Here is a 17,920-nt window from a genome sequence, read left to right on the forward strand (position 1 = left end):
TACCATCTATGAGAGAAGAAAAAGAAACACCCAAAAACTTAGATAATCTATAACTTAAGAAAGAAATCCCTAAAATATTAAAATTTGTTCATGTTCCTCGAGAAAAGCCTGGAAGCTAGAATTTGCCACAGCCCGTTATGTTCCAAAGAGATGAGGTGGTTGGCTCTTCGTGAAGAAAGCTGTAGCTCAGCCTAACGGCACCTTGATGACAGGCATCCACATTCTGTTAGCATCAGAGAACAGTTTCAATAAGGGGTTATTTTAGAGAGGCAACTCAGTCTTGTAGGAAAACTCTTACTATTCTGATTCCGAAGCAATGCATCCTAACATAATGCAGTTGGGAATTAGCAAAGATAAATGGTATTTTACAAGGTATTACACATGCACACACACAATATTTTACGAGATACACACATACGCATAGAACCTCTTACACATTTGCAATAAACATTTGCATAAAGTTAAGTAGATCTCCATTGATATACCAGAGAATGAAGGAACAAACACTGTGATTTATTTCAGTATAGCCAGGTTTAGGCTGATTTTGGAGCTGAATTAAAATATGGTTGACTGCATTTGTTTTAACATGTATTAAACACCAATTGACAAAAAAAAAAAAAAAGAAAATAGACTCTTTCATATGTTGATGTTAGGGGTATAAGTTAGTGTAACTCAGTGGAGGACAATATGGTGATATCTTCCAAATTACAAATTCAAGTATGCCTTTTGACTCAGGAGCTCCACTTCTAAAACACATATCCTATAGATATACTTACATATCTGCAAAATGACATAGTATAAAATTATTTGTGGCAGCATTATTTGAACTAGTAAGGGATTGGAAACAATCTGAGTGTCCATCATGAAGGGACTTATGGCAAATTCTGATCAGAGAATATCGCACAACCAGAAAAAAGAATGAGGAATCTTTTTATGTACTCACATGGAATGATCTTCAAGATAAACATTAGTTAAAAAAATCTGGATGTAAAAACCTGTTTATCATGGGCTACCTACCATCTGTATATTAAAAAAGGAGGAAGAAAGTGTGTTGATAGAAAAATTAGGTTAAACCATATGAAATTGCTGTTATTGGGCTGTTTTATGATCTCCAAAAATGACAACCAATTCCATTTGGTTCATCCTAATAAGCATACATAAAATATTTCTGGAAATGTACACTGTAAATTGATAATATTGGTTGTATATTGGATGGGGGCATAACTGAGTTAGCTAAGGGGCAGGGATGAGATTTTATACATTATGAATGTTAAATCCTGGGACTGTACTATCTATTTCAAAAATAAATCACTGAGTTCATCAGGGACTCGGGCAAGATGGTGGCATAGAAAGGAGTGGAAGCTAAGTAGTCCACCTGGAACAACTACAAAAAACCAGAAACAACTAGTAAATAACCCAGAATAACTGTAGGGGGACAAACGAGACCGTCCATTCATCATACACCAACCTGAATTGGGAGGAATGCCCGAGAACACAGCATAAAATCTGTAAGTAAAACCTACGGAACCAGGTCGGGAGACCCCCTCCCCCATAGCCCGAGCTGCAAAGCCTCATGGTGCCACAGAGAAGCTCTCTCCCAGCAAGTGAATATAGCTCAGCTGAGCTCCAACTGGGGTTTTAAGTAGCGAGTGTGAACTGCTCACTACAGGTACGCAGCCCCAAAAAACAGACAGAGGCTTGGGGTGACGACTGACCTGGGAGAGCCGGAGGGTCGCCTTGGACTCGGCCTGAAGGGGACTATCTGTTTCTTTTTTGGCTCAGTGGAGAAAGCCCCAGTCATTTTCAGTTTCCAGGGCTGTGACTCTGGGAAGGGTGGAGACACCACAAGCAGAGAGCGAGACCATTGAAATGCTAATGACCTCCACCTGAGGGGTCTGTCTTCTCTAGGAGGAAAGGGGTGGGGCCCTTTCCATTCAGAACCAGACCCCAGAGCCTGGGGGAACACAGCCATACCTCCTCACACCAGTCAAGAATTATAGGCTAACAGGCGTCACCTGCTGGGCAGAAAAGCACAGTGACCTGAGGCATCAAAGGGTGGAGCAATTTTCTAAGACACACCCTCAGGGAAACCAGATACTGAATATTTCTTCCCTCTGGGACCTGAGCCTGTTCTGGTCTGGGAAAACCTGATTTGGATAACCAAGGAAACCATGCCTAGACAACAGAAAATTACAACCTACATTAAGAAAAACAAAGTTATGGCCCAGTCAAAGGAACAAACGTACACTTCAACTGAGATACAGGAATTTAAACAACTAATGCTAAATCAATTCAAAAAGTTTAGAGAATATATTGCAAAAGAGATAGAGGCTGTAAAGGAAGCACTGGACATGTATATGGCAGAAATCAAAAGTTCAAAAAACCTACTAGTAGAATCTATGGAAATGACAGGCACAACACAAGAGATGAAAGACACAATGGAAACATACAACAGCAGATCTCAAGAGGCAGAAGAAAACACTCAGGAACTGGAGAACAAAACACCTGAAAGCCTACACACAAAGGAGCAGATGGAGAAAAGAATGAAAAAATATGAGCAACGTCTCCGGGAACTCAAAGATAAAACAAAGTACAATAATGGACGTATCATTGGTGTCCCAGAAGGAGAAGAGAAGGGAAAGGGGGCAGAAGCAATAATAGAGGAAATAATTAATGAAAATTTCCCATCTCTTATGAAAGACATAAAATTACAGATCCAAGAAGCGCAGTGTACTCCAAAGAGAAGAGATCTGAATAGGCCTACACCAAGACACTTAATAACCAGATTATCAAATGTCAAAGACAAAGAGAGAATCCTGAAAGCAGCAAGAGAAAAGCGATCTGTTACATACAAAGGCAGCTTAATAAGACTATGTGTGGATTTCTCAGCAGAAACCATGGAGGCAAGAAGGAAGTGGTGTGATATATTTAAGATACCGAAAGAGAAAAACCACCAACCAAGAATCCTGTATCCAGCAAAGCTGTCCTTCAAATATGAGGGAGGGCTCAAAATATTTTCTGACAAACAGACAATGAGAGACTATGTGAACAAGACACCTGCCCTACAGGAAATACTAAAGGGAGCACTACAGGGTGATAGAAGACAGGAGTGTGTGGTTTGGAACACAATTTTGGGAGATGGTAGCACAACAATGGAAGTACACTGAACAAAGGTAACTATGAATACGGTTGAGAGAGGAAGATGGGGAGCATGTGAGACACCACAAGAAAGGAGGAAAGATAACGACTGGGACTGTGTAACTTGGTGAAATCTAGAGTATTCAACAATTGTGATAAAATGTACAAATATGTTCTTTTACGAGGGAGAACAAGCAAATGTCAACCTTGTAAGGTGTTAAAAATGGGGAGGCATTGGGGGAGGGATGCAATCAGCATAAACTAGAGACTGTAACTAATAGAATCATTGTATCATGCTTCCTTTAATGTAACAAAGGTGATATACCAAGGTGAATGCAGATAAGAGGGGGGGATAGGGGAGGCATGTTAGACACTTGACATTGGTGGTATTGTCTGATTCTTTATTCTACTTTGATTTAAGGTTATTTTTCCTTTTGCTGCTTCCTAGCTGTCATTTTTTTGTTTCCTCTTTCTTTTGCCTCTCTACCTTCTTTGACTCTCCCTCCTGCCTTGTGGAAGAAATGTAGATGCTCTTGCTTAGTATGAGCAGAATGTTCAATTAGGATGAACTTAAATGTTTGGAAATGAACAGGGGTGTTGGTAGCAAGATGTGAGAATAACTAACAGCGCCGAATGGTGTGTGAATGAGGTGGAAAAGGGAAGCTTAGAGTCATATATGTCACCAGAAGGAAAGTTGGAGGTCAAAAGATGGAAATGTATAAAACTGAATCCTATGGTGGGCAATGTCCATGATCAACTGTACAAATACTAGAAATCACTTCATGAACCAGAACAAATGTATGACAATACAATTAGAAGTTAATAATAGAGGGGCATATAGGGAAGAACTATATACCTATTACAAACTATATACTACAGTTAGTAGTATTTTAACATTTTTTCATAAACAGTAACAAGCGTACTATATCAATACTAGGAGTCAACAATTGAGGGGGGTTGGTTAGGGATAGGGGAGGTTTAGAGTTTCCTTTTCTTTTTTTCTTTTTTCATCTTTCACTTTATTTCTTGTCTGGAGTAATGAAAAGTTTCTAAAAATTGAACAAAAATTAAGTGTGATGGATGCACAGCTGTATGAGGGTACCCAGGGGCAAGTGATTGTACACTTCAGATCTTTTGATAATTGTATCTGAGCAATCTCAATAAAAATGAAAAAAAAATAAAAAATAAAAATAAATAAATCACTAAAATTATAAATACATATATACATACATATATACATATTAACGTGTGTATGTGGTTGAGGGATATCATTTTCTCATCTTGCTGCAGAATGAAACTGAGAAATGTCATGTTTCTAAACTGAAGCAACCATTATGGTTTAGTTTCCTTTTTCCTTCTACTGTGCCATAAAATTCTAAGTGATCTTGATAACTTTCCCAAGAAGAAAACACCAGTGCCTCTAGTCTTTTTTAGGAAAAAGAAAAAGAAAAAGAAACAGCACTAATTAGGTCTATAGATACTGTTTCTGAGCCCTTCATCCTGGAGTCTGCAGCTCATGAATCTGCTTTAATGACTCAAGTACATTAACAAGTGGAACAATGAAGACTGTAAACATTAAGCCAGATATGAATGTGAGAACATTAAAAATAAAATTACTGAAACTCTATTCCCATTCTGTAGAATTTTAGTTGTAGTGGACATGTTGAAAAACATTTGCTCAACTACATGGATGACAACTCAAGAGGTGGAAATGTCAAAAGAGAGAGGGCATACATTTAGATACACCTTTTAATAGGATTTGGATGTAAAGTGAATTCAATTTTATGAATGGAATTTTCCAATATAGGTTTCATATCTTAGGGATCAGTACTGTACCAAACAAAGTAACTTGTCTTCAGCAATGTACTAGGACATCAAGGTGTTATATTCTTACCCTGTTGCTGAACGTAAGAAGTCTTCAATGAGAAGATTCAACTTATGTCACTGCTTGCTAGTTTTAAATTTAAAAAACAAAAATTTAAATAATTTCTTCCTCTTGAAGGAAAACATAGAGAAGTAACCCAGAAATTTTCTTTGGGGAAAAAATCTATAGGGCAAAGTTCCTTTGCAAATTTCAAAATTTATACAAGTTCATTTTCAATGCACAAAATAATTTTTTATATATTACCACCTTGTAGTGGGTTGAAGCTGTTACGTACCCCAGAAAAGGCCATATTCTTTTAATCCATTCCTGTGGTTGCAGTCCTGTTGTAGGTGGGACCTTTTGATTAGGTTATTTCAATAGAGATGTTACCCACCCCATTCAAGGTGGGTCTTAATACTTTTACTGATTTTACTGGAGTCCTTTATGAAAGGATAAAAGCAAGAAAAAGCCCAGAGAGCTCAGAGAAACCCCCAGAGTAGCTGAGAGACCAAGAACACACCCACAGAAGCTGAGAGAGGAAGCCACTGAAGCCAGAAGCTGAAAGCAATGAAACCCAGGAGAGAAGGACCAGCAGATGCCAGCTATGTGCCTTCCCCTGTGACAGAGGTGTCATGGATACTGGCAGCCTTTATTCATAGAAAGTATTGTCCTACTGATGCCTTAATTTGGACATTTTTATGGCCTTAGAACTGTAAATTCGTAAGCTAATAAATCTCTATTGTAAAAGCCAACCCATTTCTGGCATTTTGCGTTCCTGCAGCTTTAGCAAACCGAAAAACACCACGAGAAGTAGTGTGCACTGTTATAAAATCGGACATGAGTAATATTCTGAAGAGGCACTTATTTAAGGTCTGTCTGCAATGAGCAAAAAACATCAGTTAGATTCTCTTGTTCTTGAACTACAGGTACCAGAAAGCGTAAATGACCTGAAGTTTTGCTGCAGCCCTGGGAGGTAATTTATTCATTGAACAGATCATACAAAGCACCTAGTAGTATGCGTAAAATGTGCTCACTTATATCACAAGAGCTTGAATGACCAAAAGAACACCATGGTCATTTGTTTTGTGTTACCTATAATCTTTTCACATTCTCTGAAAATTGTTAACCTGTGCATGCTGTAACTCTCAGTTAAGCGGTGTGTTAAACTTATGAGGCTGTTTCCTGATCGTTCTGTGTAAATGAGAGTTTGCTGTATCTATACTCTCAAATCTTGGCCACCGTCTTGCCTGTATATTCTCCCAAGACATTCTCTGCTCTTTTAAAACCCTGTGTTCAGATTCATTGAATTTAAAATGGATCTAAGGTTAAAATGGACTCCACTTCCCACAGAGACCGTTTCCTCCTCTGCTGTGAGGTGAGGTAGGGTGAGGTGACCCAAGAAAATACAGTTGCCTATTAAAATCACTTCTCTTGGTGCTATGCTTTATAGTGTACACAGTACTTCCAAGACCACCTCTTCAGTTCATTCTTGTAATAAGCCCATGTGATAAACGCACAAATATTCTTTTCCCCATTTAATAGTGAGGAATCTGAGACTCAAAGAGGTCTACAGACCTGCCCAAGTAGTAGAACTAGGATAGGATCCAGTCCCTGGAATCAGTGCAAGGAGAATGGAGAGAATGTGGAGGTGGGTCACATGCAAAACTTTGTGCCCAGGTTAGAAGGAATGATTGTGCTATACTTGTCAGGATATTCATATAAATGTCAAAGCTTGTCTAGAAATCTGTAAAGATGAAATGAGATACATACAGTTATGGCCAAGTGGACTTCCTATGCAAAAGTTACCAGACATTTACTTTCATTTTGCATGGCAGAGGGTGTGAAACTGGATAACTTTGTAATTTCTCACTTCTTTGAATTGCTGTATATTGCTTTGTGTCTGAAAATTCATCCAACCCTTGTCTTTTATTTCCAGCCCACTGCTTGTGAAAGTAAGAAGGCAAACATGGACAGTTTGGACACACGCTCTTCAAGTTTAAAATCTAGCAAACTCCTTCCAGTTGAACTCAATGAAGAATTAGAGAATTCCCCTGTGACTTCAAGCCAAGGAATAGCAGGCAAATACACTACTAAATCCATTGCCCTGCCTAGATCCAAAAAAAAACTCTAAGGCTTTCTCCAGTGCTGAACAGTGCAAAAACAAAACTGCTCTTTCTAGTTCTAAAATGAGGGAATAGGAGAGGGAAAAGGACAGAACTAAGCCAAGCTTTTAACCTTTTACCTCCACTGAGCCCTGCCATCTGTTTGCATCAGTTTAAAATTGAAGCTAATTATCTCCGAAGCAACATGAATTACATATGATGTTAAAGGACAGCCATCAATAGGCTTGATGACGGGTTGTGGCTGAAATCAACTCAAGATGTACGCAAGAGTTGTTTAGACGGGCATATGCCCTCAAAGTAGCAAGGCCAGTTGGGAAGGCTTGCTCAGTTTTGCTTCAAATTCTCAATATTTAGTAGCAATTATCTATAGGGGAAAATGAGAGGCCAAATGTGTTAATGGAAGTTCCAAATAATTACATGCATTCTGCACTAGAACACTTTGTTGGGAAATTGCTGATAAACTTGCCACAGGTATTACAGCAGAAGTACTCCATTCATTCACATGTGTTCTTGTGATTTTAGGTTGCTGTAAATTGCTTAAGACAACTTATTTTAAACTTGGAAAAATAGAAGAGCTTTAAACTACTTGCTATTAACTTGCTGCTGAATTCCCAATCTACCAAGGGAAGATTTATTGATTGAGTCAATAAAAATCAGATGTTGTCCAACCAAGTTAATTTTTATGTTAACAAAAGGAATATAAAAAGGTTTTCTAAGCCCATATGCAAATTATGAACATGGTCTCCTGTTGCAAAAGTAGGCACCTGTCTTTGGGGAAGTCATGAGGCTGGACACAGGGGAGAATACATCATTGCTTTTGTATTATGGGTATCTTTTGTCCACATGGGTAAATAATTTTGTCATTTGTGGTCAAACTGGGTGAATAAATGCTTCCTTCAGCTTCACAAACAAATTCTAAAGACACGATTTTCAATTGCTTTTTCTTTTATAAATAGTAACCTAGTTTCATTTCAAGCCCCTGTGGGATGTTTTCAGTCTCGAAAATGATCCATACCTGGCCCACTGAGCATGCATTAGTTGCATATAAATCCACTCATTGCCTAAAGTTAGTAGATGTGCTTCTTTATTTGAAGTTAATTTAGAAGACACTATTGTAGTTCTGAATGGCTCAAAGATAGCACTGGTGTGTATTGCCCTGCCTGAGTGGTTCTGCCAGTATTTTCTTAGTGTTTTCAATGTGCTTCCCTGAGGGGATTCTGCCAACCAAAGCATATCTACTCTTTATTAGCTTAACTTTTATTTTAATACTGGAGTTGACAGAGTCTCTTCAATGTCTTTCTCTCTTCCTGATTATTACTTCCAGTCGCATCAGGTCATCTGGCAGTCTGTAAACCATCTTCTGTGCCTTTAGCATTGTCTCAGGGTTTAGTGAGCAAATCTTCGAAGGGCGTGTTCTACTCACCTGGTTAAAGAGTTCATGGAGGTTTCCCTTCCCTAATCGTGCTCCAGGAGACAGAGGTAAGGGCTGCAGTCCTTTCATCTTTGGCAAGAAAGAGGCCTGGAGGATCAGGGACCTTGTACCTGGGGAGAGCTGACAGCTGCCCTCCTTGCAGAAAAGCCAGTCGAGATGGTGGCTTTGCTTCTGCCCATTCCTTGTGTGCCAGTTTGGATATATTATGTTCCCCCAAAAGAGCCATGATCTTTTAATTCCAATCTTGTGGGATATTTGGATTAGGTTGTTTCCATGGAGATGTGACTCACCCAACTGTAGGTGATAACTCTGATTGAATTATTTCCATGGAGGTGTGGCCCCGCCCACTCAGTGTGGATCTTGATTAGTTTACTGGAGTCCTTTGAAAAGAGCCACACAGGCCCAGACACTTGGTGACGCTTAGAGAGGTTTAGAGATACTTGGAGTTGTGGACAGAAGGATGTTTGGAGATGCTAAGCTAAGGACGCACAGGAGCTGAGAGAGGAGCTAAAACACAACCTGGGACAAGCAGACACCAGCCACATGCCTTCCCAGCAGACAGAGGTGTTCCGGATGCCATCGGCCTTTCTTTAGTGAAGGTATCCACTTGCTGATGCCTTAGTTTGGACACTTTTATAGCCAGATAATGTAAACTTGTAGCCAGATAAATCCCCTTTATAAGAGCCAGTCCATTTCTGGTGTTTTGCATAATGGCAACATTAGCAAACCGGAACACCTTGGGACTGAAAATTGAAGATTTCTTACATTCAGAGTGCTCTTTTCACAGTAATGTCACTTTGGGGAGTAGAGAATTCTGTTGTTAAACTGAGTACTATCCAAATATTGCATTTCTTTTTGTTCCTGAATTAGTGACTCTGCTCACTAAGCTTGAACAAATGTCCAGAATTAGCCACTTACTGAAAGGTGAGTCATTTTATAAAGTTTTAGTGTACCTGCACCCTTTCCCACCCCAGCACCAAGCAGGGCCAACTGTCCTTCCTACCGTAAGATGCATTCTGTTAGCCTTCCTCAGTCTAGACCTTCATTTTATTCATGTAGAGTCATTTTGATAGAGTGAATTTCTAGAGAGAATTTCCATATTATTTTCATTTGTTATTTAATTATATGGAACACACTTGGACCAGGCCATGTCTGAACTTCATTTTCCAGCTCTTGTGCCTCTTTAATATCTGGGGATATGGCCTTGCATTCCCTGTTTGCTCCCATGGCTGTGAAAAAGCAGCTCTTCCATTTCAGATTGGCTTTCAGTGACTGATAGGCCAATGCCAAGGCATTAATAACAATCACTCTGACACTTCCTGCTCTCTACAGCATAGAGAATTGGGCTTTGCTATGACTTGGGGAAACATGCTCTGTCTAGGACATTGCCGATCAGATGTTATTTCCAGGGAATGCAAGTACTAATTGGCTGCTCAAGCAAATTCCATGCAATGGTTCAGCTTAAACAACGGGAATTTATTTGCTCACAGTTTTGAGGTAAGGAAAAAAGTCCAAATCAAGACCTAATGAAAGCGATGCCTTCTCTCCAAAGACTATGGGATTCTGGGGCTGGCTGCTGGCAATCCTCAGTTGTTAGCTTGTCACATGGCAAGTCACATGGCGGCCTCTTCTGGCCTCTCAGTTCTCTTCCAAGTTCCATTGATTTCAGGCTCTGGCTGCTCTGTCTGTGGTTTTTTCTCTGTCTGAATTTCATTCCGCTTGTAAAGGACTCTAGTAAAAGGATTAAGACCCATCCTGACTGAGGTGGGCCACACCTTAACTGAATAACCTCATCAACAGGTCCTACTTACAGTGGGTCCACAGGAATGTTTAAGAACATATTTTTCTGGGGTACATCCAGCTCCAAACCACCACACTGATCAACACTCCAGCTTGAATAACAGATAAGTCAAGGCAGGAGGAATATGATGAAAGAAATAAATGCTGGCTGGGGCTGGGGAGAAGGTCAGCTGAGAAGAATAGAAGATGAAGTCAAAGAAGGACTTAAATCCAAGAAGAAAGGAAAGGGGGATGGGGCAGAGGGAGCAAAATGAAAATAAAGTATAATTAATTAGAAAAATTGATGGGATGGCAAAACATGGTTGTACCAAACCTGGAAGCAGGAGTCAGAGGTGAGAAGCACTGCTTGTAAAGTCCATTGCTCCAGATCACTCTGAGGTACAATCAGCCCCTTCATGTGGCCTATATGCAGGCAAACCCAGGTAAAGGCACAGGCTGAAGAAACATAGACCCGGGGAAATGGAAACTGAGAGAGGATGTAGTTTTAAGAGTTGGCCACACAGTAGTCTTTACATTTTGAGTAGGAATGCTTGGTGTTGAGAGGGAAGAAGGAGAAAAAAAATCCCAAAACATTTTGTGCTTAACACTGGGATGTTTTGTTTAAATAATTCTGTTTGACTCCAAAATGTAAGTTCCAGGTCAGACAGATCAAAAGCAGTGAGTCTTGAAAATGAAGCTTTTCAAATTCCAGCCCTGCTGTTAGAATACAGAATAAAGGCTTTGTTCAAACATGCATTCCCAGCAGTAAGCAGAGCTTTGAAATTGGCCACGGATGTTGTGCCCCATTAATGGCTGTTCTTGGCTGTAAACCAGGAAGCTGTGGCCTTTGGAAAATGACCCTGTGTTGGATATTTTCCATCTGCCCCTCCAGATCCACTCTTTGCCCTGCTCTGCCCTCTCTATACCCAGAAAGACTGATTGTTAGGGGCTGAATTAACAAGCTCCCTTAGCCTCTGGATTTGTTTGGATTTGGTCAAGAGGAGAAACCAAAAGGAGATCAGACGGTGGGAAAATAAGGTCTGGATGTTTAATCCCCTAGGGCTTTCCATGCTGGGTTGCTGGGAATTAACTGCATTCTCCTATAGGCGACAGCTCCTGCCTGCCAGCCCTTTCTTATGGCTACACTCCTGCCCCTTCAAACCAAGACCAGGGGCTATTGCCCTAGCATCCTGTATCTTCCTTTGTGGGTTTGCCTAAACCCTCTCAAGTACCTTTACCAGTGCTCCCTCCCTCAAACTCTCAACTACCCCATTTGAGTGTACCATCTGTTTCCTGCTGGGACCCAAAGTGATCCAGACTTTTTCCTTGTCAGTTCTGCATCATTCTTGACTGGGGAAGTTTTGTCTCTGGTTGCCAATCCCCTACCAAATAACAAGTAAAGTGAAGCACAAAGAGCCTAATTGAATTCTTCCTTAATAAACCTGATGGATGTGAGAAGTCACTGGGGAGGGAGGCTGAAGTGGAGCTGTTCCTGGTGTGGAGAAATAAGCCAAGCATTGCCAAACAATCTGAAATCTTGAATTATCTAGACACAGAGGTTTGCATTTAGGTTTTATATTCCAACTGTGGCCTTTGGGCTCCAAAAGGAAACAAAGCCTTACAGGACCCACGGGCATGTAAGGGGAATCTCCCACCATTGTCTCTCCCTGGCAGTGGATGTTAAGGCCTTGCAGAGGCTTCCAGGGGATCCCATGGTACCCAGAAAACACAGGCAACCTGAAGACAAGACATCTCCCTGTGCTTTGCATTTGTTTCATCTACAAGCATTAAAATCACTTACAAAAAAGTATTTTAAAGTAAAATTTTCACTATTCAAAAGGTCTCATATAGTTCAATTTTACTCTTCAGGATCCTATAATTTCTGAGGGAGCTGGCTTAGAATTGATTCCAAGTACATTGTCGTCACTTAATTCTTATTAGTGAGTCAATTTTCTTTGCCTTTTTTTCTTCAAAGGAAGGCCACATTCATTGTTTGTCTTGCATTTTTGTGGCTGACTTTCTTAGTTACTAGTTCAATCAACTGTTCTCTCAATTCTCTACATTTCCCTAAATTATCTGGAGCAACCCTCAGCAGGAGTGATGGGGGTTCCCACCACTTCCCCACTTGCTCACTTCAAGCAGCAACACACGGTTGGTACTGGAAAGATTGATAAGGCCATTGTACTATCACCAATAGCTATCTTAGGGACCTCTCATCCCTGTGCCCGGCACCATCCCAGGAGTCTTAGCTGGACCAATTGAACATGGGTAAAGACCTCAGAAGGTCTCCTCCAAAACATGCAGTGGTTCCTGGCCTTGTCCTCAGAGGACAGAGTTGCAGATGTGGGACAAGCCCCTCCCCAGTACAGGCTTCTGATTTGCCCTCTCCTAACTGGATTCTGCAGCATCTTCAAACCATATCCTTGGTACAGAAGTTACATAAGTCTCCCTAACCTTGAGGGCACCGAAGACACAATCTTTGACTTTCTTGCCTGCATAGGGCTCTGTAGACAAGGTCCTGAAACCAAACTACTATTTAGGAAAGAATTTCCTCATCAGCACTGAAAATGTTCTCCATCCCCACGGCAATTGCAGGGTCCTGAGTGGTCAGCATTTCTAGCCTAACCGAAGGGCAAGGCAGGTTGAATCAATGATGGAGACACTGTCCCTAGACCTTAAGGGAAAAGTCCTTGTGTGGAGGTGGCAGTCAATATTTCCCGGCCCAATCCCTGGTTGACATTGAGTTTAATTGAAATCAAAGTCCTCTGGTAAGCTGGTGTGAGCTAAGTTAGTGGAAGGAATCTCTGTCTTTTAATTAAAGCCCGACTTCAGGGTCACAGTGTAATAATAGTAGCAACACCTACATAGCATTTACCACATGCTAGACACAATTCTAAGCACTTTAAGTGTATTAATTCTTTTAATCCTTACAACAGCCCTATGAAGTAGATACTATTAGTATCTCCACAGAGGAAGAAATTGAGGCACAGAGAGGTTAAGAAACTTGTCCGAGGTCACACAGCTAAGAAGTAGAATCAGGATTTGAACCTGTCTGCCTGGCTCAAGTGTGTCACTGTTCACTACAGGCCTCTCAAGACTTTTGTAGGTTTTCTCCCCTATTGTTTGGGTCTGAGACTGCTGTAAAGTTTGAACCCAAAGTCCCAAAAGGCCAAGTGACTCGTGAACACTTCCTGTCTCCCAGAGGCAGCCTAGAGTGGCAATTCTGACAAGTTTTGGGCTTGAGGTTTCAGAAGGGAGTGGGATTATCTCACATGTTGACAAATTTGGATAAAACCCAACCATACCATACAAGGGAGAGCTGCATTCTGAAGGACTTTGCATGATAAAATAAATTCTGAATGCTTTAACTGGTCATTGTCAAGAGCAGTCTTTTAGAAGCCTTTGAATATGTTTTTGACCAAAGAGAGAAAAGAGACTCTCCTCAGGTATTCACGTGGACAAAGTCCTTTCTGTACAGATATGATAGATTGATGCTTACTGGGAGCAAAGTTTTATAATTTCCATCGTGGGGCAGTTGGGGGTTAAGAATCACTATAACATTTCATTTCCCATATTTCTTCGTCAGGATAGCTTGTGTAGCTGTGTAGCTGAAAATAGAGAATTCGTAAGTCAGTTGCTAGAGCATTTTTCCACCTTGCCTCTCCTGCATACCTCTAGCTTTTGCCATTGCTTACTGTTTTGGGATAATATGAGGTAGAGTGATGTCTTTTCTCTCTCATATTGACAGCATCCTGGTTCAAGGAGCATAGACTGTTCTGTAGGCTCAGACCCATTCTGGGGTGGGGGACAGGGGAAACTTCTGCTCCTCCCAGGCTGCCCATCTCTCAGTCTGCTTCTGCCTGTTGCTTGGCCCTGGCAGAAGAGAGGGAGTTGTTACTTAGGCTCCTCATTGCTCTTTGGAACTTTAGGAGGAAAGACTTTTTAGTGGCAAAGCTTCTATAACCTATTCAATTCTTGTTCTACAGGAGTTGTTTTTCCTCCAGAAGCAGTTACCTGGTTGTAGCTTGATTCCATTGCTCCCATCACTATAGAACTTAGTTATGAGACCTTAGTTTCTCAGCCACTTAAGTTTCATATCAACTTTCTGCTCGCAGATTTTTTTGTACTAGCCCCTGACCATGAAATTTCATCATGAACCCCACCCCATAATAAATCTTAGTAGGAATGTCTTACCTGCAGTACATGATGCTTGCTTGGGAGGGGAAAAACAGTCTGACCACTGCTGAAGTCTCTTTCTTCCTCCAGAGTGATCAGCACCATGCACTGTGGCACCAGCATGAAGGACACAGTTGCACAAAGAACATACACTAAGTAGAATTAGATTGAGACTTAGTCATTCATTTGACAAGTATTTATTGACCATCTACTGTGTGCCAGGCACTATGGTGGTCACTGGACATAAAATGGTGTAAAAGACAGTTGAGTTCATTGCCCTTAAGGAGCCTGTCATTTCTGGGGTGGGGGAAAGGGGGTGACAATCGCAATCTATACAAATACATTAAATAATTGTGTATTGTATTTAGAGCTAGGAAAGAAATATGTAGGGTGCTATGATAGTAACAGGGTAGGAACCTTCTTGAGAGAGTCTTTCTGAAGAAGCTTGAAGACTAAAGTGAAGCCAGCCATAGGAAGAGTCAGGAGAAGAATGTTTTAGGTAGAAGGAACAGAGAAAGAGCTTGTGAGTTCCAGGACTTGGTCCAAATGGCAGGATGATGGGGGAGAGAGAGAAACATGGGCCAGGCCCTGTAGTGCCTTGGGGGCTGTGCTGGTTTGGATCTATTGTGGCCCCCAGAAAAGTCATGTTCTTTAGAGTAGCACTGTGGGGGCAGACTTATTCTTGGTTATGGTAGGACTCTTTGATTAGGTTGTTTCCGTGGAGATGTGACTCACGCAACTGTAGGTGAGAACTTTTGATTAGATTATTTCCATGGAGCTGTTACCCTGCACATTCAGGGTTGGTCTTGCTAATTAGATCACTGGAATCCTTTCAGAGAAGCTGAGAGAGACACTTTGGAGAGAAGCTAAGAGCTGATACAGATCCAGACACTTGGAGACACTGGGACATGCAGACAGAAGGACATTTGGAGATGCTAAGCTAGGAGATGAAGCCCAGAGTTTGCCCCAGAGAAGCTAAGAGAGGACCCCTAGATGATTAAAGAGAAATGCCCCAGGAGAACCAAGCACAGAGCTGAGAGAAGCCGAGAGAGACACAAGCTCAGAGACATTTTGGAGAAAACCATTTTGAAACCAGAACTCAGGAGTAAAGGACAAGAAGATGCCAGCCACTTGCCTTCCAGCTAACAGAGATATTCTGGACACCACTGGCCTTTCTTTAGTGAAGGTATCCTCCTGTTGATACCTTAGTTTGGATGCTTTTATGGCGTTAGAACTGGAAATCTGTAACCTAATAAATCCCTTTTATAAAAGCCCATTAATTTCTGGTATTTTGCATAATGGCAGCATTAGCAAACAGGAACAGGGGCCATGAGAAAGAACCCATTTATTCTAAGTGCAGTGGGAAACCATTGACAGACTTTAAGCTTGGGAATTCCATCTGATTATGTGTTTGAAGGATAACTCTTCTGTGTAAGGAATGACTTGAAGTGGGGCAAAAGGGGAAGGAGGGAGTTTTGTCGGAGAATATTGCTGTAAGATGATGGAGAGAAATTGGATGGATATGAAATTGGACCCCTACCTCATACTCTATCCAAAAATCAACTCAAAATGGATCAAAGATCTACATATAAGAACAGAACTATAAAACTCCTAGAAGAAAACACAGGGAAGCATCTTCAGGACCTTGTGTTGGGCAATGGTTTCTTAGACTTTATACCAAAGTATGAACAAGAGATGAAAAAAAAATAGATAAATGCAACTTCATCAAAATTTAAAACTTCTGTGCATCAAAAGACTTTATCATGAAGGTAAAAGGACAATATACAGAATGGGGAGAAAATACCTGGAAACCATATATGTGATAAGAGCTTACAGAATATATAAAGAAATACTACAACTAAAACCTCAAAAAGATAAACAACCCAATTTAAAAATGGGCAAAAATATTTGAATAGACATTTGTCCAAAGAAGATATACAAATGGAAAAAGCACATGAAAACATGGTCACCATCATTAGCTATTAGCGAAATGTGAATCAAAACCACAATGAGATACCATTTCACACCCACTAGAATGGCTACTATTAAAAAAAGAAAACAGCAGAAAATTACAAGTATTGGAGAGGATATGGAGAAATAAGAACACTCATTCGTTGCTGGTGGAAATGTAAAATGGTGCAGCTGCTGTGGGAAACAGTGTGGTGGTTCCTCAGAAAGTAAAGAATTACCATATGACCCAGCAATTCCACTTTTAGATATATACCCAAAAGAATCGAAAGCAGGGACTTGAACACATATTTGCACACTGATGTTCATAGTGGCATTATTCACAATTGCCAAAAGATGGAAGCAACTCAAGTGTCCATCAACTGATGACTGGATAAACAAAATGTGATATATGTATAAAGAAATGAAGTTCTGAAGACATCATATTGAGTTAAATAAGCCAGACACAAAAGGACAAAATATTTTATGATCTCACTGATAAGAATTAAATAGATTCAGCAAATTCATAGAGTCAGAAACTAGAATATAGGTTGTGAGGGTCTGGGGTGGAGGTAGGGAATGGGGATTTAAATTGTACAGAGTTTCTATTTGGGATGATGGTAACACAACATTGTGAATGTAATTAAGAGCATTATATATTTGAATGTGATTAAAAGGGGAAATTTTTGCTTATCTATATATTACTAGAATTTTAAAAATATATATAAAAACATAGGTCTGTATAACACAAACAGGGAGCCATAACATAAACCATGGACTATAGTTAATAATACAATTATAATAATATTCTTTCATAATTGTAATGAATGTACCACACTAATGCAAGATGTAAAAATAGGGGGGTATATGGGAACTCTATTTTCTGCAACATTTTTCTGTAAACCTACAACTTCTATAATTTAAAAAAGGAAGAATTGATAGGACCCAGTGATAGACTAGATGTGAGAGGTGAAGAAAAGTGTGTGAGGGGATGGTATCAGGAATGACTTTTGACTTTAGTAACCAAGCTGATGGTGGTTTTACTTACTAGGGAAGACGAAGTTGGGGGTTGGCCAGTGCCATGAAGAGTCCCATTTGGTTCTTAGTTTGAGATGCCTATCAGAACTTGAAATAGAGATGACTACTTGAGATGGATTTTAAAAGGCTTGAGTGTGTCAGGGTTGGATGGTGAGGAGAGAAAAGTTGCCTAGAGAGGGAAGGGTGTGAAGAGTGAAGTTGTGTACAAGGGCCTCTGGACACTCGGCAGGGTTCATGGTACCCAGGGAGTCAGGGAGACCAAGGCTTCAAGGCACCATCTTGGTCCACACAGCAGCTGTGTCTCCCTCATTCAAGGACTGGGAAGTGACTGTGTTTTGGAAAAAACAAGGATGAGAATGGAGTGAAATGACATGAAATGTCATGTGGAGAAATATCCCTAGGAGATACGTCCAAGTCTCCTTA

At 40.5% G+C, this 17,920-nt stretch overlaps 1 protein-coding gene across 7 annotated transcripts in view; it reads left to right on the top strand.

Annotated features, from left to right (window-relative positions):
* The window catches only part of STK33 (serine/threonine kinase 33), a 258,645-nt gene extending 250,571 nt beyond the window's left edge, over positions 1–8,074 (top strand). For 5 of the 7 annotated variants that reach the window (XM_037840720.1, XM_037840725.1, XM_037840722.1 and 2 more), the window contains one exon: positions 6,939–8,074. In XM_037840720.1, coding sequence (XP_037696648.1) covers positions 6,939–7,133 — 195 coding nt within the window. In that variant the 3' untranslated portion in view covers positions 7,134–8,074. Of the gene's footprint in view, positions 1–5,928; positions 5,976–6,938 lie in introns of all 7 variants that reach the window. The other 2 variants (XM_037840721.1, XM_037840724.1) reach the window with 1 other exon arrangement.
* The last annotated feature ends 9,846 nt before the right edge of the window (positions 8,075–17,920 follow it).

The sequence above is a fragment of the Choloepus didactylus genome, chromosome 6 (genome assembly GCF_015220235.1).
Source record: "Choloepus didactylus isolate mChoDid1 chromosome 6, mChoDid1.pri, whole genome shotgun sequence".
Taxonomy (NCBI): Eukaryota; Metazoa; Chordata; class Mammalia; order Pilosa; family Megalonychidae; genus Choloepus; species Choloepus didactylus.